General features: G+C 38.9%; 3 protein-coding genes across 3 annotated transcripts in view; 2 read left to right on the forward strand and 1 right to left on the reverse strand.

Moving 5' to 3' along the window:
• The first annotated feature begins 90 nt into the window (after positions 1-90).
• LOC138011604 (mitochondrial import inner membrane translocase subunit Tim17-B-like) lies at positions 91-6193 on the forward strand. Its single transcript, XM_068858684.1, has 6 exons — positions 91-148; positions 331-430; positions 2455-2512; positions 2635-2763; positions 4235-4345; positions 5358-6193. The coding sequence occupies exons 1-6, from the start codon at positions 123-125 to the stop codon at positions 5465-5467; spliced, it is 534 nt and encodes a 177-aa protein (XP_068714785.1). The 5' UTR covers positions 91-122; the 3' UTR covers positions 5468-6193.
• On the reverse strand, positions 5495-16419 carry LOC138011603 (quinone oxidoreductase-like protein 2 homolog). Its single transcript, XM_068858683.1, has 13 exons — positions 16202-16419; positions 14899-14995; positions 13527-13585; positions 12514-12579; positions 11813-11922; positions 10577-10658; positions 10203-10298; positions 9557-9639; positions 8504-8561; positions 8064-8103; positions 7956-7969; positions 7430-7549; positions 5495-6518 (listed from the first exon to the last, which is right to left on the reverse strand). The coding sequence occupies exons 1-13, from the start codon at positions 16409-16411 to the stop codon at positions 6450-6452; spliced, it is 1104 nt and encodes a 367-aa protein (XP_068714784.1). The 5' UTR covers positions 16412-16419; the 3' UTR covers positions 5495-6449.
• A 2702-nt stretch (positions 16420-19121) lies between these two features.
• The window catches only part of LOC138010543 (creatine kinase, flagellar-like), a 5722-nt gene continuing 1412 nt past the window's right edge, over positions 19122-23431 (forward strand). Inside the window, exons 1-3 of the mRNA XM_068857524.1 lie at positions 19122-19226; positions 20412-21244; positions 22185-22777. Of these exons, the coding sequence (XP_068713625.1) occupies positions 20467-21244; positions 22185-22777 (1371 nt within the window). The 5' untranslated portion in view covers positions 19122-19226; positions 20412-20466. The remainder of the gene's footprint in view (positions 19227-20411; positions 21245-22184; positions 22778-23431) is intronic.

The raw sequence follows: 23431 nt of genomic DNA on the forward strand, positions 1-23431 counted from the left end.
CTCATAGTCTTTATTACGTTCTTTTAACTGTCATGATTGGCGTGAATTTTTGGCCAATCAAATACTGTGATAAATGGAACTTGCAACTATTGCGTCACACCTGACAACGTGCGAAAGACAAAATGGAGGAATATGCTAGAGAACCCTGGTAAATTTTACGTTTTCATGGCCTTCAGAATTCTGTTTTTTTGCTCGATATGATTTTACCACGCTTCGATAATGTCTATGGTTTCTTCCTTTCATTAATACCCATTTTAGGCCGTATTCGGCCTCGATTCCAGCGCTTCAAAACTGCACTTTGTTTAAAGATAGTTTGACTCATTTTTGCAGTCCATACAGAATTGTCGATGATTGTGGTGGGGCCTTTGCAATGGGGGCGATCGGTGGAGGGATCTTTTCATTCATGAAAGGATGGAGAAATTCTCCAAAGGTATGTAGTAACACTTTACAAGCTGAAGCTTTTTGTCTACCTCAACTTATGCTTATTCTGTGATCTTTTCCCCAAATTCACATGATATTTGCTGAAGCAGAAAGCGTACTTTGTGAAACAGCTGATTTGTCGTTTATGGGAATAGACTGCCCACCATATTTGTGCATGTTGTCTGTTTCTCGATTCACCAGCATTCCAGGCCTATTATCAACAATTACTGCAATCTGCTTGGCTCAAATGTCATTCTTTAATTTTTTTTTCATACATGTAGGTGGCCGGTTCTTGCATATAATGTTATTTTCCGGCTGGGAGGTCCATATAGTGAAAAACTGTAACCAAAGTCTTGAAAATAGGCCAAGGGCAGCATTGTCAAAACCAAGGTTATAGTTTTTCACTGTACTGACAGACCCTTTGCCTGCAAATAACATTTTTTTCGAAGATGGCGTGGTTACACATGATAAATGCAATCTGATTTGTTGTTGGCATGTTACCGAGCCGGTGGGCACAGATAGGGAAATCCAGACTGTGCCAAGAACCAATCAGATTGCAGGATTGGTTATGGTGCCCTCTTGGAAAAAAAATTAATAAAATAATTTTTTTATTAATTCTTTGTTTAATGTCTCATCAATCAGTCCCACGAGTGCTTGCGAATGGTTCAGATCAACCTAATAATTGAGTTGGTGCAAGTTTTTACCTGGCCTCACTCTTTCAAAGGCCAGATACCTTTATGCAGTTTACAAGTCACTTTTCCAACAGGTTCGATCTGTGTAAGGGCCGATTTACATGGTACGATTTTTGTCGCATGCGAGAGACTTACGACAGGCCTACAACATGACTTACGATTGTCGCAGCGTTTTAAAACATTTTTAAAAATGCTATGACATTTTCTCTGACATACACAACAATCTTAAATCACGTCGTGGACCTGTCGTAAGCCGTTGTCGCATGCAACAAAAATCGTACTGTGTAAATCGGCCCTAAAGATTTCAGTGTTTGTTGGCATAACTGTGAGTATGCACAATCTATGCACTTCTGAGAAAAGGTGTGCAAAAATCTCGGCCAACATTGAAATTCAAGTACATTTATACTCTGAATGGTGACTTATCTAGAGTTTTCTGGCCTTTGAACGACTAAAGCTGGGTGACCATTGTTGTTAGATGCCAGTCTGACATTGTTACCCAAAGTGTTGTAACATCTGCATTGGCTTGAGGTGTGAGAAAAAATTTTGTTGTTTTTTGGTCCACATTTTCAAAATGTACAAGCAAAGTACATAGGATTACGCCACGAGATTAAGCACTCACTGAAACCACAGTTTCTTTTGGAGGGACCAATCTCATGTTTCACTTTTTTGTACCTTAATTAACTCATTGACTCCCAGGGGTTCCCCATTGATGAGTAAAATCGTTGCGCGTTAGACAGAGTAAAATACTAAGTCTGGCCGGTTTTGGCCGGTTTGGACGTCAAAGGGTTAATGGGACATAGTTTTTCAGGGAGCGATTAATGTTGTGCCTTTCTTATTTTAGTTACAATATTTCAACTGTAATTTTTCACCTTTAAGCTGGGCTGCTATAATAAGTTTCTCAGAAAAGTTGGACTTTAAATCTGGCAAAAAATTTGCAAAGGAGGAAGTTCCATTTATAGCTGAAAGTTTTAGTGTTTAATTTTTTTTCCCTGGGGTCTGCAACAAAAGGTAATGGTCGTGCAAAATCTGTGACCAGCTTGCGGCCAAGGTAGAATTATGAAGCAATAAATTAAAAGTTGAAAGTGGTGGTCAATGAGCTTTTAGAGCACCAATGGCTCCTAAAGGATCCTCCACTTGAAAGGCTTCCAGCTGATTAACATCTGGATGTACTCAAGTGCCAGGCATTTAGCGGAAATCTATACATGTGCCTTCTGGTACTTTTGCGGTCTGGTTTTACATGTACATATACTTTCAAATACAGTATAATAAATTACTAGTATTTTTATTCACCTTATAACCAATAATAAGAAGCTTTGAATTGAACATTGTGCTTCTTCTGCAGGGTTCAAGATTATATGGCAGCATAGGAGCAGTCAAAACAAGGGCTCCAGTTCTTGGAGGTCAGTCACTTTTCTGCATCTCCTTTGTTTTAGCAGAGTGAGCACAAGAGATGTGATTGTCATTTCTTGGTGATCATCCAAGGGATGTGATGGTCTTAGCATTATACTGTTGTCTATTACAGGTAATTTTGCCGTATGGGGTGGACTATTCTCCACATTTGACTGTTGTTTAATGGGCATACGAGGCAAGGAAGATCCTTGGAATTCAATAGGAAGTGGCGCTATAACAGGAGCTGTTCTTGCTGCCAGAGGTAACAATGACAGTGATATAACTTACATTTAGTCCTTAGAAGGACCATTGGAGAGCTTTAGATTCTAGGACGAAAACCTAGAATCTAAAGGTCCCTATTGTGTTATGACTGACATTATTTCGACAACCTTTAGAAGCGGAAGTCATGTTCAAATTCCATCAAATTATACTGTATGTCATCCCTGGATTCAAATCATTTTCAATGACATTATACTTGTGTACTATACGGTGTAGTGACATTATTGTCAGTGTCTATACTTAAAGGAAGTGATAGTAAATGTTGCCTTTTGATAACTAATACTATTGAATTACGTTCATGCATATGATCCTTCAAAACATCATCAATGTGTCTCTGGCTAGCTTCAATTTAAACAATATCATATTTAACTTTTCCAAGGCTAAGCAAAACTGCCACACATACAAGTATTAGATTATTCCATGCTGAAATTACTGCTGCATGATGTGATTTCTGTTGTTCTGGCAACCTTGCCTTAACATTTTTTTTGCATTAAGAAAAAAATGCATACATTGGCCCTTACAGGAGTGATGGGGACATAGTTTTGGAGTGAACCTAGCTGTTGTTAATGGGGACATAGTTTTGGAGTGAACCTAGCTGTTGTTAACCCTTTCACTCCTGTAGGGTTCCCCATTGACGAGTAAAATCGTCTGGTGTTAGACAGAGTAAAATCTGTAAGTCTCATTGGCCCTTACAGGAGTGAAAGGGTTAACTTAATGGGGACATAGTTTTGGAGTGAACCTAGCTGTTGTTAATGGGGACATAGTTTTGGAGTGAACCTAGCTGTTGTTAACCCTTTCACTCCTGTAGGGTTCCCCATTGACGAGTAAAATCGTCTGGCGTTAGACAGAGTAAAATCTTTAAGTCTCATTGGCCCTTACAGGAGTGAAAGGGTTAAGGACATAGTTTTGGAGTGAACCTAGCTGTTGTTAATGGGGGCATAGTTTTGGAGTGAACCTAGCTGTTGTTAATTAATGGGGACATAGTTTTGGAGTGAACCTAGCTGTTGTTAATGGGGACATAGTTTTGGAGCAAACCTAGCTGTTGTTAATGGGGACATAGTTTTGGAGTGAACCTAGCTGTTGTTAATGGGGGCATAGTTTTGGAGTGAACCTAGCTGTTGTTAATGGGGACATCGTTTTGGAGCAAACCTAGCTGTTGTTAATGGGGACATAGTTTTGGAGTGAACCTAGCTGTTGTTAATGGGGACATAGTTTTGGAGTGAACCTAGCTGTTGTTAACCCTTTCACTCCTGTAGGGTTCCCCATTGACGAGTAAAATCGTCTGGCGTTAGACATAGTAAAATCTAGAAGTCTCATTGGCCCTTACAGGAGTGAAAGGGTTAAGGACCCAATTGTTCATTTTAATTCACTAATTCAAGGATTCCTGTCAGGCATTGCTGCCATTAAATACTTTTGTACTCTTCACAGCATTGACTAGTGTGCTTTACTTACAGGGGGACCCTCCGCAGCTTTAAGATCAGCAGCAGTTGGAGCCATCTTGTTGGCATTAATTGAAGGAATAGGAATATGTATCACAAGAATGACTGCAGAACAGTTTAAACCAGGTATAGTTCCTTGACTTCATTCATTTAAATTTGAATGGCCTTTCATACATAATTTCAAGTGCATCAAGAGCAATCCACGAAAACTCTTATCACAAGAAACAAAATTAATGACAGACAATGCCATTGTACATGTAATAATAACTATTTATCATTTCATATATAGTTCAATTTTATATTTGGTTCAAAAATTTCCTTAAAGTTTTCTTTCGGTGAATATTAGGCAAAGAAAGATCAAAATTGAACTACTGTAAAACTTATGTATAAGCAGCATCTTTTTGCTAAAAGTTTGGGCTCAAAATCATGGGTGCAGCTTATCTACGAGACCATTGCTTTCAGAGGGAGGAAACTGGCTGGTCTGAGGTCACAAGTAACACTAAAAACCTTCAGCAAATAAAGATTAAACCTATTTTTTGACCGATCACTTGAACTCTCCACCGTGTGTGAGAAAATACCGCAGGAGAACTCATGAGGCAAATGGCCAACTGTTTTGTTGCCCTTCATCACCTGCATGGAGTGTTTGTCCATGGGGTCATTAAACTCTTGTTTAACAACACGTTTTTCTGCAATCAGTGGCTTCCATATATGTATATCTTTATAAACATGGTATACACACACCAGTGGTGCCAATGTTGGTTTCTGAGCATGCCTTGGTCCAGTCTTCCTTCTGTGAATGACTGTGTGGTTTCTAAGCAAAGTTTGTATCATTCCCTGCACTTTATTTTTGCTCAAATTTCGTTTTTATTTCAACTTTGGGCTTTAACAATGAAACAAGTGTTGTCAGTCCCAATTCAATTAAAGATAAGCTATTTTGAGAGTTAACTTGTTAAGGTTGCTGCAAATACACAGCATAAGATTTTGGCAAGTTTGTCAAGAACAAACATGCTTGAAATTTGGGGGTGCGGCTTATCTACGAGTTTTTACGGTAGTTTGAAATAGTCTAATCCCCAAAAAATTGAACCACAACAGGCATATCATTTCCACTGGTGACCATGATTTTGCCACTGTTTTTCAGTCATGCCACAACCTCCTGACCCAGTGCAGCTTCCGCCCAAACCATTCAACCCAACACCACAAGGTGCTTCACAAGGTTCAGAATTCGACTATCAACCGCAGCTTCAATGAGTTAGATGTGCTTAGAAATTGAACCCATTTTATTTGTCAAGTGGATTTTATTGATTATAATGATTGAAATGGTTCTGCAAAGTGCCCAGTTCAGATGTGCCTTTCAAAAATTTCGGAGGATCAAGAACATTCCATCTGCTGTTGCTGTGTGGTACACATAAAGGCCATTTTGTTACAGTATTTTACTAGTGACAGCAGAGGAGAAATTTTAAAAGATGTGCCCTCAACAACTGTTTGATGACCAGGAATCCTGACATTAAAGGAAGCTTTCCTTCACTATAAATATTTAAGAATGGACATCTTTCATGTTCAATGAAAGAAGAATCCGAATAAAGTTGCTAATTTATAACAGCTATCTTGGTCAAAATGTCCAGAGAAAAGTTACATGTAGTCATCTACGGCCTGATGTACATAAAAAAATCGATGTTCTGGATTAGTGTGTCTTGCATTACAGACTTGTACTTTGAAACTGTACATTCTTATCTACTTATTGGCAATGAATGGAATTGCAAACAATGATTCTTAAATTTTGATCGGTTAAAAGATTGTTAATAACATGCTAGCAGACAAGATACTTTCAAATGGTAACCATTTGGCAGGGAGAGAATAATCGTAAAAAACGTATCTGACAATGGAATAATATGAATAAGCAGAAGAAAGCACAATAATTATAGGTTTTGCTAAAATTTGGGAAAATTCAAATAAAATGTTGATAACTTTGTTTGATACTGTAGTTTTAACTTTGATTATTCATTTTCCAATAAAACAAACATGACAAGAGATTCCAGCTTCGAAAATGAGGACTTGTTAACATCTTGAAAGTCAAAATTTGCCAAGCAAAATCAAAACCATTGTTTGGAAAGTTTTGTAAATTAATTTTGTTACTCAATGGAAACATTTGCCTAATCTGGATTTTCTTGTCAATAACACACCTAATCAATAACATTTAATGCTTAGTATTGATGTCAATTGATGCCATGAATTATCTTGCTCTTATGAGCACTTTTCCTGTTGATTTTCTCTGCATGATAAACTTGAAAGCTTCATTTGCCTGAAAGTAAAAACAAAGGTGAAACAAAACATTGCTTTTTCTCAGACAATGTTTTTACTTAACAATTATTCGCCAAAGGCAAAGTGATTATCGGTGAATATTCACCTATAATCACTGAGCCTGAGGCGAATAATTGTTTTAGTATAAATACGCAGGTGATTATTTCAAAAAAGAGAAAAAAAAACATTTCAACGCGAAATCATCTTCACTTACGGTGGCAAAACAACTACTGGCAGCCATTTTTTCCGTCAACGTGATTATCGGCAGATAATCCAAGATAGCGAGCCAATGACAGCGCGCGATTTTGTATAATCACCTGTGTATTTATACTAAAAGTTATTATGACAATAATATTAATACACCTAACAATGTTAAGCAGGAGTGTGTGTGGAGGGGAGGGGTCGGGTATGGGTTGGGGATTTTGACATTTTCGAATTCCTCACCCCGGGGCAAGTGAAGGTGGTCAAATGTCCTTTGTACGATCAAAATCCCTACCCTGGAGGCAGACCTCACAATCAAATTCCTGTGGTTAGTTCACCGTTTTTTCAGTTCTCTTAGCTGGTTTGGGGTGATTTGATGTTAAGTGTTATTGAATTATATCCATTAGCCTTTAGGTTAACGAAGTATCCAATTAATAGGCGTCTTCAATCAAAGGCAATTTATTCACTGCATAATGTTTTCAACCCTTTGAACAACTTGAGCCAGAGGGCTATTGGCTGTTAAGCCAATGATTTCTCTTGTTCATATTTTACTCTGTCTAATTCCAGATGGTTTTACTTGTCAATGGAACATCTAGGTTGACTCCACATCTATGTCCCCTTAATTTAACAGAAAACAAGGCTGCCAAGTGCATAATCATCAAACCACATTTAAATACAACTTTACATTTGTAATTTTGCAACACGACAAACCTGATTTAAGTCAAACTCCCCTGAAATGTGAGGTCCCTTTAGCTTTCCCTCTTCTTTCAGTTCTAGTGTTTTATCAATTGATTCTTTAAGCAACTTTGGGTTGTGCTCACTGTGTGATCCCTGAAAGATCCATGGGGAAAAAAAAACAACAACAGAGACATTTTAGTGTCATGCTACATGGATTATATTATTCAATACTCAGGAAGGAATAAAGAGCAAAGGTCCTTTAATTAAGAGCCATATTAATTCATTGGGACTTAAAACTTGCATTTTTAAATATAAACTTCCAAGCACTACATCAAAGATTGTCAATGATCTACCACTTATATACGGTATTTGCAACTCAGTTGTGCAGGCTGAGTGAGTCACTCAAAACTGAGTTGATGAAAGTTGTTTAATCCACTTCATTGTTTTTCTAAAAGGGAACAACAGTAATGTTTTGTGTAAAGACTCTTTTTTCCCCATAAAACAGTCTTAAGTCAATTGGTATTGCAAAAACTTTTCAAGATCTTTTGTTACTACTTACCCAAAACAAACCAGCTGTTGACAAAGAAAAAAAGGCAAAAAATTGGAAAAATGTCAATATGAATCAGATCGAAATAACATGCTAGACCTATATCCAAGCAATACTTACCAGCAGATACATTTTTTACTAACAAAACATTTGCAGGGATCTAAAAAAGTAAAACAAATAAGTTCCGTAACTGCATTGTAAACACATTGCAAGAATAATTTTTTAGCCATGGTTTTTGCACATTTACAGTACCAACTTACAGTAGTAAAATTGCATGAAAGCTGTTAACACAAATCAATTTTAGTCATCACTGAAAGCAAGATAATAATATGTAGGTAAATAGTCTCCAGTAAATACCGTAGGTTTATAATCTCACGACCGACCATTAAGACAATTAGACTAAAATGAAAGTGTAATATAGATAAATGTACATGAACTGGTCAGCTTTTATGAAACTTGAAGAATATCAAAAGAGCAGGCAAAATTTCTATTTTGATTCCACAAACACATGGAGATATACATCTCTTAAATAATTGTAAAATGATCAAACTTTTTTGTACCTGTGGAATTTCCCCAGACATGAACCCAACTGGCAGAATAACTCCTCCCCATGCAATACTACAAAATGCAACCAGAAAATTGAAGACAATATACAGTCTGTAAGGGTAAGTTGGAGCTATCAGCAACAGGATCCTTTCCCTGTGAGCAGAGTTTCCTTTGATCTTCCTAGGTTAGGTCAGAAGAGGAAGAAGACTCTGCCAGCCGCCTCGAACATTCTTTGATTGCCGCTCATCCAAAGAAATGGATGAGTCAGTCCAGTTTCGACTTGTCAAACCTGTTTTTTTATTTTTGTCCATGATCAATCCCCACGCGTCATCAATACATTTCGAAATTTATAACAGCGTGGCAATTTTTAACTGTCTAAATTCCCATGAGTATTTCCTCCCTATGTCGGATACAGAAACTACTGGTAGTCTGCAAGAAAGCTATAAAATTTTCAGTAAAAAATGAAATAGGAATTTAAAAGCAAAAACTATGTCAAGGTTCCAAGGAAATGACTCCTTGGTTGTTGTGTGTTTGCCAGGGTTGTTGGAAAATATCCAGACTGTTAGTTTTCGTTTTGCAGTGTTGCGGTTACTGGTCACATGTGATTGACACCCAACTACATTTGAATTTTTAGCGCATGCTCAATACGAAATGTCAAGGTGGCTGGCAGAGTCTTCTTCCTCTTCCCAACTTATCTAGGAAGATCAAAGGAGACTGCTCGCAGGGAACAGGAGCCTAAAATCTCACAAATAATAGCTGGTGTTCACAAGATCCGTACATGATGTGTGATATTATTATCATCTCCTTAACCTATTCACACCTCAAACACCAAAGGATGCGCCCCCATTGACGAGTAAAATCGTCTGGCGTTAGAGAGAATAAAATCTATTAAGTCTCACTCTGATGGGTCAATGGGTTATCACACGTATAATATAAATGATATCATCAAAATGCTGCGATCACTGTCTTGCAGTATGCATAAAATGACAGTAGTTAACGTTATTATTGTGGCATAACCACAATCAATGTTCCTTTGCATTATCATTGTCATTGTCATCATCATTCACCTTCTCAGACATTCTGCGAAAACCTTTCCTCCAACAGATTCCATTATCACATTAGCACCTTTGCCTCCTGTCAATTCTTTTATCTAAAACAGAACATTCAATATTGATCCCTCAATGGTAGGGTTACATTCTGGCATCACCCCCCCCCCCCCCAGGTACCTTTTTTCCTCATTTAAATGTAACTTGCAGTTGCCAGTTTCCAAGCAAAAACCAGCATTGCTTGAGTTTTCTCATCAGCTGTCACAGGTAAAAACCCACTAAAGAGGCCATCATAAAATATGAAAAGATGACTTTCTTGAGGTACAGGATTCTACTATTAATATCTTAAGATCAGACGGGTCCCAAGAGGAAATCTGGTCCCAGTTGCATTTTTCAAAGGCTGTATGACTTTATCCAGTAGATAAGTCACTTTCAAAGCATAAAATATTCTACAGGTTAAATGTTTCTTGAAAATATAATGAAAGGGGATTTGTCAGTTAAAGAAAGTCCTAGGGGGTTTGGGATTTGAAATCTCTTGTTTGAGAAGTCCTTCAGTCTAGTAAAGTGATATCACTGTTTTGCTTATGTTGACTTATGCATACTAAAATCAATGTACTCAGTATCACACATTTCATTGATTCATGAATAAAAATATAGATGTACTTACCCTATCTCTCAAATTTTCATTGTTGTAGTCAACTGTGGCAAATGCTCCCATTTCTCTGACAATATCTAGTTTTTCCTTACTGGCAGCTCCAATAACCTAAAAAAAATAATGCTGACCATGAACAGGCTGACAGAAATAACAATTATTTTACTGGTAAGTCAACCTCAGTGACAATATATTTTTATGCAGCATACTGTTCTGTAAGGAAGGTGAAACCTTGCAAAGGCCAAAAGTTTTTACTGTACAGAATCAACTACTACATAAGTTAACATTCCTTGGAAAAATTATGGCTGTAGAACATTTTTGTTGTCTTGTTGACAGAAGTCAATGTAAGCTAATAATAATTATTATTACTTAATGTTATAGTAACCGACCTTTGCACCCAAAACATTTGCCGCAAGATCAACTGTCGCCAAACCAAGTGCACCAGCAGCAGCTGTCACTAAAACACTTTGACTGAAAAATCAACATAATTCTCTGTCAACAATAAAGCCAATAACCCATGCTTGATATATCAATATTCAATAATGGTTACAAGGCTTTATGGTTAATAAATTCCATAACGTGGTCCTGTTTTCCCAGTGTTACATAGGAGATGACTGTGAAACACAACAACATTCAAATTGAACCATAAAACCTTGCGGCCATGTCTAAATGTTGATATTTATTGAAAATGGACCACTATTTTTCACCCCACATGAGAACTAGTGGATCACGATAAAATCTCTTAAATTTCCCAGAATTAACAGAACATGGTGTAAGCAACTGTTATGATATTTCAATACATGCTCTGCAGATGACCAACATTGTTTGATGGCCAATGTTATTGTCTTACGACATGGGTTTGCTATGTCCTATATTTACATACCGGTAGGTAACAGAGAAAAACAAGATATCTTATATGATTTCCACTTGTCATGTTAAAAACTGGTTTCATGCAAGAGCATTCAACTTTGACAAGTGGTTGATAGGTACCAGTACATATTATAAAGTCTGAAATTTGTTGACCACTGATATTGTCTTCAGACTCGAGCTTGCTATGTCGTTTAAGTGGCACACACAGAGAGAAAAAAAAGTCCTATAAGCATGATTTCCCCTTTGCTTGGGAACTCTGGATTAGTACAAGACATTCAGCATTGACATTAATGGTTGAAAGGTACTCAAGGTTTCAGTGAAGTTCCTGGCTTTGAGACCCACTGTGACCAAACTAGGAATTGTGCGCTGGATACGGTCTGTTGGTGGCCATTTTGCTGCATCGGTTTCATGCAGACACAGGCTAATCACAGATTAATTTTATTTAATAGTTTGGGTGGAGAAGGGTGTGTTCAAAGTCTTTTGGCTCCTTGGTTTGTTTGTGTTTTCAATGAAGATGTCCTCAGTGTATCCTGTACCCAGTTATGATGACATACATGTATATCATGAAGGTAAGACTCTTATCTTAATATTACAGAATTGGGGATGAGGATTGACCAAACTCTCTGGAACCTTCCAATGGGTATCCCTGCATACTACCTCAGAAAGCCCCTCAAGGCGGGGAGGGACTCAATTAAATTATTCTTTCTACAGACTGAATTAAAAAGGTTAGTAGAATGAATGAAATTACCCTTTACCCAGGCTGAGTGTTAGCCTTGTTTATGAGTCCCACATAAGCTGTTCCATACGACACTGCAAAAGCTGCAGCTTGTTGAAATGTAAGACTTGGTGGAATCTTCTGCAGACCCTGAAAAAAGATTCTTTGTCAGACTGCTTCATACACTGACTTGTATACTGGAGTTTCAGCACACGCACCCCAAGCTCAGTGTGAGGGAATGTAAGGACCTGAGACCTGAGAAGATAATTTTACGAAAAAATTCTCAATTAGAAAGCCTAGCCTTATTGCCACTGTGGGTCGCCTCGTTCTTGTGAGGTATTTTTCCAGATTCGACACGAATTGAGCCATTTTCTGTTCCTCGGTTGTCAACAGTCATAATAAAATACCAAGGCTGAACACTGAATTCTCACAAGCCCACAAAATGGAGTAAAATATTCCTGGTTAAAATGTTCCCATGGCCACAAATCCACTGTAGAATTCAAGGGCAAAGGTTTTTCTTTCAATAAGCTAACCGTGCAATTGAAGTCCCGCCAATGACATCAGGTGGCTGTTAGTGCCCCAAACGAAACAATAAAACAATGGAAAAGAGCCTCACAAACTTTGAAGACGACACAGCAACCGTTGAGTTCTCCCTCACTTTTCAGTCCTGTCCTTTACTCTTATTACCCAGCATTATTGCTATCTATGACAAGTAGGGACCGCATTTAAGGAAAAACTTACCTTTTGGTCAACAATACACTCTTCAGCAAAGCCACCAAGTTTTGTAAATCCAAATACCCTGTCACCCTGGCAGCAAAAAAAAAGTCAAAAAACACAGTTGACAACTCCCTTTAAGTGCTACTATGACTAAAAAAATCAATTTTTATTTTTCTTTGGATTTCAAAACTGCATTAACTAAACAGTAAGTGACCCAAGTTTTAAGGCTTGATTTCAAAAAGACACCTGTTTATTTTAACTGGAATTTCCCTATTTTATGGACGGCCATTACTAACTTTAAAGTCTTGAGAGAGCTGGATCGAGGAGAAAATGACGTCAAAGATTCAATGGTTTAAGAATGCAATGCATGTGTATGCAGCTGAATTAATATGGAGCACAGGAGTTTCAAGCTGTCAGACTTAAACTCGTGTTTTGCATATATAATAAGCTGCGTGTAAACACTGAAATTTAAGCCAATTAGTCAATGACATCACTTTTCCCTAGACCCAACCCTCTGATCTCCAATCGGTCAGTTTGGAACGTGAGTAGCCATGAAGTCCAAAACTTTACACTCAAAGTAAACCACCTTTAATATAAAAATCAAAGCTCAAACTTTTGCCGGTCAAGTGTTAAGCAATCACACTTTCAAAATCTGAAGAAAAAAAGGAAGTGATTTTTTGATCACAGTAGCACTTTAATTTTGCCCCCAATTGACAAGTAAAATCCACTGGTGTTAGACAGAATAAAAGTCTCAATCTGAGGTCGGGAGAGGTTAATTAAAAGTTTACATGTGAAAGAGGTGGTAAGACATTAAACTTGATTTATTAAATTAATCTTGATTGACAATAATTTGTTACTGGTGGTATTTTCAAAGTACATAACATCTGGTTGATTTTCATCACTGGGAAAAGACACCATTAACATTGGTAATCTCAATGAAGCTTTGAATCCTAAATAGGCCATACCATAAAAGTGGTCAGAGGACAGGCTACCTGTGCATCTTTTTATTTTCTAATTAATTAAATTGCATTATTTACCTTGGAAAAACGTTTGACCTGCTCTCCAGTTTCAGTCACTTCTCCAGCAATTTCACTCCCTGTTTCAATGTGCAGAGGCAAAGGCAAAACTTGACAATCCATGGAACAATAATGTTATCATTGCTCGGACAGGCAGGTACAAAACACAGGTCTCTGTTTTACTAATGCAGAAACAAACCTAACATTCATTACAGCTAACCTTAGGCCTACAAACTCTTGTTTAGGTCTAATTAGGCCTCAGGTTAGCTTTAATGAATGTTTACGTTTCTCTTCATTGGTAAAACAGAGATCTGTGACCTGTCAGACCTGTGTTTTGTACCTGCCATGCTCAGACTGGGTTCAGTCTTAGAGCAGCAGGCTCTACCCTAAACCTGAGTGGTCATTTAAGGGACTAGTATGTGATAGCTTATTCCTGTGACTTGTTTTTAACTTTTATACATAAAACATTTCTTAATATTTTAAACTACCGGTACTTCATGAAAATGTAGTGATTTCTCCACCTACTTCTCCTCTGTCACAGTGTATAAAAAAAGCAAACTAGTATGCCTGACCTCCCTCTCTAGAAGACAAAGATGAACACCCCTTAGGAAAGGAAGCGTTTACGACCAAGCAGTTGAGAGACCTCAGGAAATGCAGGTAATTCAATACACTTTGATTTAATAAGTATCATGAAGATGTCACCCACCTTGCTCTTCTCCCTGTGTTCAACATATCACTTGTATCATGAAATACAAACAACTAAGATCGCAAAGTGTCTCCTAAACTCTGCTTATTGACAAGTAAAGTTCAATGAAAAGCTTAATGTGCCCTATAACCAAAGGCCATAGCACTCATCATATTGATGGAAATGGGTAGCACATTCTTAGACTTATGGAATACTTCATTTTGCATATAAAGATAGAGCGTGCAATCTAATCACTTGAATTTCTGGCCTCGGTTGTTCAAAAGGTGGATAGCACTATCTACATGTACGGGATAAATCAATATCCAGTGAATAAGTCATAGCGAAACTGATTGCGCTATCCAATGGATAGTTATTTATCTCGTGGATAGTGTTATTCACCTTTTGAACAACTAGGGCCTAAACATTAGAGCACCCTCACTCCATCAACAAACACATGGCTTGTGAATGACCAACTGCCCCGATTCTCACCAAATTATCAAGATTCTTACTAAGTCTTGTAAACCTATTAGGCTTATTTGTGTCATTTGCTTAAATTTCCCCTTCAAAAGAGTGCTCAATTGGGAATTTATTAAGCCATTTATTGTTATTTTCTATCAAACTTCATCAAAGATGATCACTCTACCTCGGGAACCCACTCTGTAAAACACAGGGTAATAGAATATTCTTTATTATTTATTATTTTCTCACCTGGAATAAATGGCATTGGTGGTTTTTCCTGGTATTTTCCAAGACACATAAGTACATCAGCAAAATTGATTCCACAGCTATGAATGGCAATTCGAACCTTAAGATGAAAGAAGCAGCGGAGATTGATTAAAAAAGCAATAATGATCCCAGTTCTGAAGTTAATCACTCACTGAAAGACTATGTCCAATTAACCCACTGACACTCAAACCGGCCTGAACCGGCCAGACTTGGTATTTTACTCTGTCTAATGCCAGACAATTTTACTTGTCAATGGGGAACCCCTGGGAGTCAATGGGTTAATTTGCAATGATCAGAGGAAAAGGAACACTTTGTACAACTGTTGGAAAAACCATCAAATGTTATGTCATTACCGCCATTTTGGTGGACAAAAAACCAAAGATCTGACTTTCATTAGCTTGTTTCGATGGTCCACCAGCAATAAACTGTTGTAGATCTCAGAGTCAAGAGATCAATAGAATCCTTTGATTCAACGGTTAATAAAGCACTCGCCCTGGCTGTTCAAAAGGTGGATAGCGCTATCCACCGTATAAATCATTATCCAGTGGATAAACACTAGCAAAACCAATTGAGTTATCAAGTGGATACATATATGCCAACTCTCCCGCATTATCTGGGAGTCTCCCGGATACGGAACGAATCTCCCGGTCTCCCGCACGGGTCATCAAATCTCCCGGATAAAAACGACTCTGGAGACTTTGCTCCATTGGAGGCTCAAATTGTATCCCCAAGCTAAAAAAGTTTGATTTTTCCTAACTCGTTTCATTGTTTGTTGATGCATTTCTTCATCTCTGAACAAAACAAAGCTCTGTTTGTTATCACAGCCATATAAACGATTGATTGAACAGATCTTCCCATTTAACCAATAAAAATTACCGACATAAGTTCTCTGTTTTCCCGCAAAATTCCTGTTCGAAATAGATTATTCTTGTATTCTGAAGGACTGCTGGGGGGGAAGGGGTAGGTGAGTGCGTTTTTTAATCATGGGGCGGAAGGGGAAGGGGGGGGGGGGTTGGGGCGACCAGATGGAAAATATCTCCAGATTTTAGATCTCCAGAGGTTGGCATCCCTGTGGATAGCACTATCCACCCTTCGCGATCGAACATGGCAGCTGGTGACGTCAACGATCTGCTATTGCAATTGATCACAAATAAACAAACTAAACAATTTGAACTGAAACTTTTGGGAAATGATTGGGACTTAGAAACACAGTCTGCCTGTGTCAGTGACCTCTAATCTAACCTATACAATCTCACCCCAGAGGATACCCCTCTTGAAATAATACCTGAAAAGATTCGAGTCTTTCTGTAGCGGGAACTTCCCCAACAACCAAGGGTTTTCCAAGCTCTTTGCACATTGCAGCACGATACATTCGTGTTTTAACTGCATCTGAGCAAGGAGCAAGAAACTCGAGGCTTTTCGCGGAGACTGATCGTCCAAATGGACGCAAAAGTCTCTCTGGAACTGTTCGAAAAACCGCCATGTTGGAGTACATTTCATGAGATGCGAGGGGAGAGTGGCAGGGGAAGGGTTGTATACTCATACCCAGGTTTTACGTAAGAAAGATGTGGGGTATCCAAACCAGGGGCCCGTTTCTCGAAAGTCCCGAAAAGTTTTCGGGCCCGAAAAGCCATTTATGAACCTGCCAACCGCTTGTTCAGGGAAGCCGATCTTTTAACAAGTTTTCAAGGTAACTAAACGAAAACTGACTGTGAAGCTTGATGACTTAAATCGTCTTCGTTCTTGAGGTACAGAGGGAATTGTGACACCCGGAGATGGCCCGTAAAGTTTCGGGACTTTCGAGAAACGGGCCCCAGGGGCCAGTTTCTCGCAAGTCCCGAAAAGCCATTTGTGAAACTGTTTTGGAGAGCCGATCTTTTATCATGTTTGCAAGGTAACAAAAGGAAAAACGACTGTGAAGTTTGCCGACTTTAATCCTCTCCGTTCTTGAGATACAAAGGGAATTGTGACATCCGAAAATGACCTGTAAAGTTTCGGGACTTTCGAGAGACGGGACCAAGGGGAAAAAATACAGAAATAGTTATCCGATTTCTCGTTCCTTTCATATCTGTTTTACTTCCTTGTCACGTTTTTACAACATTTCTTACTATTTCCCCGCGCGTAAGCCGGTATATTTCAGACCGTGCAGCAGTGCTGTGTTCTAACAAAATAGACAAATGTCGTCGAAAAGCACCTCCCAACTATTCATTGTTATGCCGACGACTGGCAGTTATACGTTTCGTTTAGTCCTAAGGCGCATTCTGGCCGGGCTGATGCAGTTGCTACTATTGAACATTGCATTCCGATGAGATCAGGTTGTGGATGTCTCAAGACAAGTTATTTATGAACGATGCTAAAACAGAACTTCTTTTGTTTGGCACCCGACAACAGTCTCAATTGATAGTTTTAAAAAGTCTCCAAAACTCATTTGTTCCGGAAGGTGTTCTTTTAGCAAATTTTGTTTGATTTTATGTAGAATTTGTTCTAGATATGTATTTTTACGGATTTTAAAGTAGTAATTAGGGTTTTTAAGTTGTGACGTTTTTAGAGTTTTAACTGGGAATGTGATTCTAATATTTTGAATTGTGATGCGCAGATGAAAAATATTATATTGATACCTGCGCAATGTAAGTTAATAAAGATTATTATTATTATTATTATTAACATTGAGAACGAAATCTAATCAATTTCTTGTTTGACGATTGCAAATTATCGTACGTTCTGTGACGTCAAAATTGCTAAGATCAGGCGACTTAATTATGGGCGCGTGCTGTTTGTAGCAACCGGTTGTATGCTTCAACATAAGAACTTGAAACAGCTGACAAATGTCTGAGTTTTCCAGAACTCAGTCATAAGGGCTGCGGCCAAGAATGGGTTGTGGATCATCAAAAACTGCTCAGAAAGGTACGGTTAGCTAACAATTTCATTGTCAATCCAACCAATTTTACAGAGCGTCTGTGATAACCGAGAGGATGAATGATCCAATGTGGAAAACCTCTTCACCTTGCAAATACAAGAATACAAAAACGTATAAGGCGAAGAATCGAAAAGTATGAATTCGCTTTTTTCAAAGTGACGGTTTTAAATTGTATCGAGCAAAAAGAGGGGCCCCTATAGATAAAAAATGATCTAGGGCTAACTAGTGAAAAAGAAAAAAAATGACAAGATGCAATTTGCTTTATATCTAAGATACATCTTACAGTGCAACGCGCCTTACCGTGGCTAACCAACAAACTTTCACATTTGACAAATACGTGTAAATACGTGAACTCAACAACCCATGCAACGGTGTTCAACTTACAACTGTACGAACTTTGCAAGGAGGCGTGACTGTCAATCAAATTTGCACACCCCGATTGGCGGATAATTTGTAAAAAAACTTTGTTAGGGGAAAACGGCAAGGATTAGCCGTCAATTGCGAGTTTACTCTTTTTGGCAGTTTAATGACAAAATAAGAGAGAAGAGCATTTAGTGAAAAAAGAAAATACTTCGGAATCAAACGCTACGGAACTTCGTATTTTGCTATATGGTAACTTAATTAATGTCGCTGCGCTTTATTTCCTTACTTCTTTCATTCGTTTACTGGACAATGGTGCCTTCCACGACTGCGAAACTTCGGCGCAAAAAAATAGTCTCCCAATAATAAAATGCTCAAATAGTTTTTTAACCAAAACGTTTTTTCTTTAAACCGTTTACTGACTAAATCTGCAATAAGAGGTTCAAAAAACAGAATTAGGGTAATTTGCATTAACATATACAACTTTTCTTAAAACGTTCTTAATCGAAATTATATCATCGAGCTTCCACAGACAACGCCAATGAAGTGAGCAACTTGGATAGAACTGCCTTGGTTCATTATCATCATCATCATCAGCCAACTGCACTGCAGTCGGTTAGACGCATTTTCCATTTCTTCCTGTTGTCTGCCCTTTCCCAAAGTTCATATGGCTCTTCAAGCCTTTGTAATCGTGCCTCACTGATCACACTCCCTGCAAAACTATTCAAGACTGAAAAAAGGCGATTAAAAGCGGTGTGTCTGCCATCTTTTCTTTTCCAAAAAATTGTCCGCCACCAAAATCTTGCGGATGTTCTAATGAGAGGTCGTTTGTTTGTTCCTTTGACCATATACAAGCTTTAGGGATAAAATAGTCATATTTGAATCTCAAGGGGAATAAAGTAACCGTATTTTCTTTATTCGTAGATGCACCCATCGAAGATGAAATAGACCCTGCGCCGAGCTCGGAAAAGCCGAATTCGAAACCAGCTGAAGAGCCGAAGCCTGCACCGGTGAAAAAAAAGGATGAAACTTCGTAAGATAAAACTTGAAATTATATTGTATTTTTAACAAGGTATTTCTTCATTGGTTGAGAGAAGCACGCACTTTCTTAATTACTAAAGCGGGAAGCACGTGCCGGGTTTTCTCACTTGTCATGATCATTGGTTGGAATAGGTGGTATTTGTTGTGAATTTGTTGCCGTTGGTCAACAAATAGGTTAGGGTTTTGAAGAGGTAATACTATACAAAACTAACCCGGAACCTCTCTCTAAACCAGTCATCAATTCATTAAATTCAATCCAAATTGAAGGCATTTCGCACTATTTGGCGGAATTATAATCATGCGTCCATACGTAGACAATTTTGCTTTCATGTTAATCAGAAGCTCACGACCTTGAAGCATTTAACTCTGGTTCAGAGCCGGGGTTTTTTGAGTCTAAAAATTTCCTTATTTGGATGTAACGGAGCTCGCGCATTTTCCCGCGCATGCAGCTTCGTTCTTATTATGTCCAAATTTGGGCATAAAATTGGTGTCCTAAAATCCACAGCTTTGTTCCAAGGAAAAGAATTGCAGGTTACACGCTTCAAGGTCATGTACTTCTATGTTAATAGCCCATTTCCGAGTTGCTGCATGCCTCAGTTTCAAAGCGAGTCCTGGTGCACAACCATTCAAATGAAAATGAGTTGCGTATTCTTATGTAAATCAAACTCATTTCCCTCAGACCAAGACTCACTTCGAAACCGAGGCAAACAGCAACTCGGAAATGGCCCATTGAATTATTACTCCAACTTTTGACTGGTGCAAATCTACCAGCAGTTCCGACTGATGTTGGGACGCGTATTATCCTGGAGACATATGCATTGTTTGCAAGGGACTGCACATCACAAGGTTTAAATTAGAAAACATCAGTTTGGAGAGAAAGATTTGCATTCCCTAGTCAAGACACTTTTGTCCGCACAATGTTACTTACTTTAGCTAGGGCGTAATTCACAACCAGGCTCTGGTTGCTTAAAGCAAGGTTAGCGCTAATCAGCGTTAAATGCCATGGAAACCAATAGGTTTTGATATCTCTAAACCAACGGTTACTTTACGACAGCCTTAACCAGGCTTCGAGCAACCGGCTCCCTGAGTTAGAAATGCCTTGCAGAAAAACTTGGCATTATCTATCGCTTTGACAAAGGGATCATTGCTTGATCATACTGTCTCTTTAATATTTTAGCTCACCTCAAAATGATAGCAATAACTTCCCAGACTTATCACTGCATAACAACTGGATGGCAAAATGTTTGACGCCGGAAATTTACCAGAAACTGAGTGGCAAGAAAACACCTAGTGGTTTTACTTTCGACTTGGCGATCCAAACAGGGGTAGACAACCCAGGGCATCCTTTTATAATGACTGTTGGCTGTGTAGCTGGGGATGAAGAGACCTATGAAGTGTTTGCCGATCTTTTCGATCCGGTGATAGAGGCGCGTCATGGTGGATACCAGAAAACGGATCGTCATACGACGGATTTGAATCCTATCAATTTGATTGGTGGAGAACTGGACGAGAACTATGTGTTGTCGTCGCGCGTGCGCACTGGACGGAGCATTAAGAACTTGTGCCTGCCTCCGTTTTGCACACGCGCAGAGCGTCGCATGGTCGAGACACTTGTGACAGAGGCTTTAGACTCGTTAGATGGAGAGTTTAAAGGAAAGTACTACCCCTTGGCTAAAATGACTGATGAAGAACAAGAGCAGCTCATCAACGACCATTTTCTATTTGACAAGCCGGTCTCTCCACTGCTGCTGGCATCGCGCATGGCACGCGATTGGCCTGATGCTCGCGGGATCTGGCACAACGAAAAGAAGAATTTTCTTGTATGGGTGAATGAGGAGGACCATACACGTGTAATCTCAATGGAAAAAGGCGGGAATATGAAAGCCGTGTTTGAACGTTTCTGTACTGGACTCAGCAAGGTTGAAAGTGCTATCAAGGAAAAGGGATACGGCTTCATGTGGAACCAACATCTTGGGTTCGTTTTGACGTGCCCATCTAACCTTGGGACAGGTAAAGGCGATGCCTATTTCCCTTTCGTAAACGGTCGTTGCCATTTTTTAGCTCTGCGATTACACTCATTAGGTCTAAGAACTAAAAAGGTTGCGGTTATTGGGAGTTGTGTCTCGCTGGTCATATGAGTTAGGGTTCGGGTTAGGGTTCTGTTTAGGGTGAGGGCTAAGAACCCGAGTTCGAGTCATGAAATTTTCGGACTCTTTTTTTCCTCCAGTTTTTCTTTTATAAATGTTTTTTTTTCCTTTTTTGTCTTAATTTTTGTTAATATTTTTTCTTAGTTTGTTTCTTTTAATTTTCTTTGAAGTGAAGTGTGTAGTCGACCGTTATAAATGGCATCGACCGTTTCAAATGGCAACGAACGTTTACGAAAGGGAAATTTGCAAGGGCGACTAGGGCTCAGTCATATTTAAATTAAAGAGGGTATACTATTATTTGAGCAAGTTGCCATGACCACGCGGTCCTCTTCTATTTCGACTGACCAATAAGGCGACGTCTTTGAAGTAACCACGCACTATGACGCCGAACTAATAATAGATTTCAAAAACGTTTCATCGGAATAGGGCCAAATATGGAAATTCGCACTCTTACCTTATATTCTCTTGCCACAGGTTACAAGCAGTAAGTAATTACATCTACGTTTCTGAGCGTTCAAGGGTGGCGCCCTGATCAAACAGAAAGATGTGCTCCAGTCAAGATAGGCTTATTTGATCGATTGTGGTTGTACGAAAACTACATCTAATATGTAATCACATCAATTTTTTCCACAATCACAACTAGCTTTCTGCTATCGTTCTGGGAAAAATGTGAACTTTCCAATTCTACGTGATAGCACTAGTTATCTTTCACTGGAGTATCGATCTGAAAACGATGCACTAACCATTGCATAAAAGCCTAAATATTTTGGATTTCAGCAAAAAACGGCTGTTTTTCTTGCTAGGTCTCAGAGGTGGAGTTCATTTAAAGATCCCCCTGGTCAGTCAACAGAAGGAATTCTCGCGAATTCTCGATAAACTTCGCCTTCAAAAGCGCGGCGCTGGTGGGGTTGACACCGAATCAGTCGGAGGAATTTTTGACATTTCGAATTCCGATCGACTGGGATCGTCGGAAGTAGAACAGGTTCAAAGAGTCATAGATGGCGTCAATTTGCTGATTGCCATGGAGAAATCTCTTGAGCAAGGACAGCCAATCACGAGTCTTTATGAGAAGTTAATGTCGGGACAACACGCCCGTGCGATTCTCGAGGGAACACTTCTCGAGGGAACACCCGAGCCCTTGCAACAAGCACCTGAGGCCTTGCAACGAGCACCCGAGCCCTTGCAACAAGCAGAAGCTGAAGCTGTGGATAGCAACTTCCCTGATCTATCGCAACATAATAACTGGATGAGCCGTTTCCTTACGAAAGAGATCTATGACAGATTGAGCTCTTTGAAGACTCCCTCAGGGTTTACGTTTGATAAGGTTATTCAAACTGGAGTAGACAATCCCGGACATCCTTTTATCATGACAGTTGGATGCGTTGCAGGTGACGAGGTAAAAATGATTTTAATTTCTGAATGCCCGCCAGTTGAGATGAAAAGTAAATAACAGTATAATAGAGTGAGACAAATTACAGCACACCATAGAGCAAGTTTCAATCGAGTGTCGTAAAACCAAAACCAAAGTAATTACTTTGGCCAATCAAAAAGGATGGAGACAATCCAGTAAACCAATCCAAACGCGAAGTAATTACACGCAGCCGACACAAAGCGAGGGAAAATGTGCACGCGCGAGCCACGATTGGTTTTGGTTTCACTTCTGATTGGTTGAAAAAGTGTCGCGAAAAATTTGAACCAATCACTAAGTGAAGTAATGCAAAACCAAAGCAATTCGCTAATTACTTTCGAAAACCGCTCTAAACGGTGAGTTTGAGTTATCGTTTTCTCTCAGGTGGATCATCTTTGTTAAAACAGCTTCTCTCACCAAGCTTTGTCATCCCAGTTAATCAAATCAACAAGAGATGTCTCCAATGAAGTCACAAATGCATTAAGACGAAACTTGTTCATAATCTCTGTGGGACGTACCCACACATACTGTCTTTGAAAAAGTAGGGTACGGATTTCCCGGTCTTAGATACGCTGCCACAGGAATTGGCGGTGGGTGTTGTAAGTAACTTTATCCCGCCATAATTATGACTCAAACATATTC

The sequence above is a fragment of the Montipora foliosa genome, chromosome 7, assembly GCF_036669935.1.
Source record: "Montipora foliosa isolate CH-2021 chromosome 7, ASM3666993v2, whole genome shotgun sequence".
Lineage (NCBI taxonomy): Eukaryota > Metazoa > Cnidaria > Anthozoa > Scleractinia > Acroporidae > Montipora > Montipora foliosa.

Coding starts and splice junctions, on each gene's coding strand:
- LOC138011604 (XM_068858684.1), top strand. CDS start 123: ATGGAGGAATATGCTAGAGAACCCTG. Junction 149..330: donor GAATATGCTAGAGAACCCTG/GTAAATTTTACG, acceptor TCATTTTTGCAG/TCCATACAGAATTGTCGATG. Junction 431..2,454: donor GATGGAGAAATTCTCCAAAG/GTATGTAGTAAC, acceptor CTTCTTCTGCAG/GGTTCAAGATTATATGGCAG.
- LOC138011603 (XM_068858683.1), bottom strand. CDS start 16,411: ATGTACTCCAACATGGCGGTTTTTCGAACAGTTCCAGAGAGACTTTTG. Junction 12,580..13,526: donor AGGTCAAACGTTTTTCCAAG/GTAAATAATGCA, acceptor TTTTGCTGCCAG/GGTGACAGGGTATTTGGATT. Junction 9,640..10,202: donor ATGAAAATTTGAGAGATAGG/GTAAGTACATCT, acceptor GTTCTGTTTTAG/ATAAAAGAATTGACAGGAGG.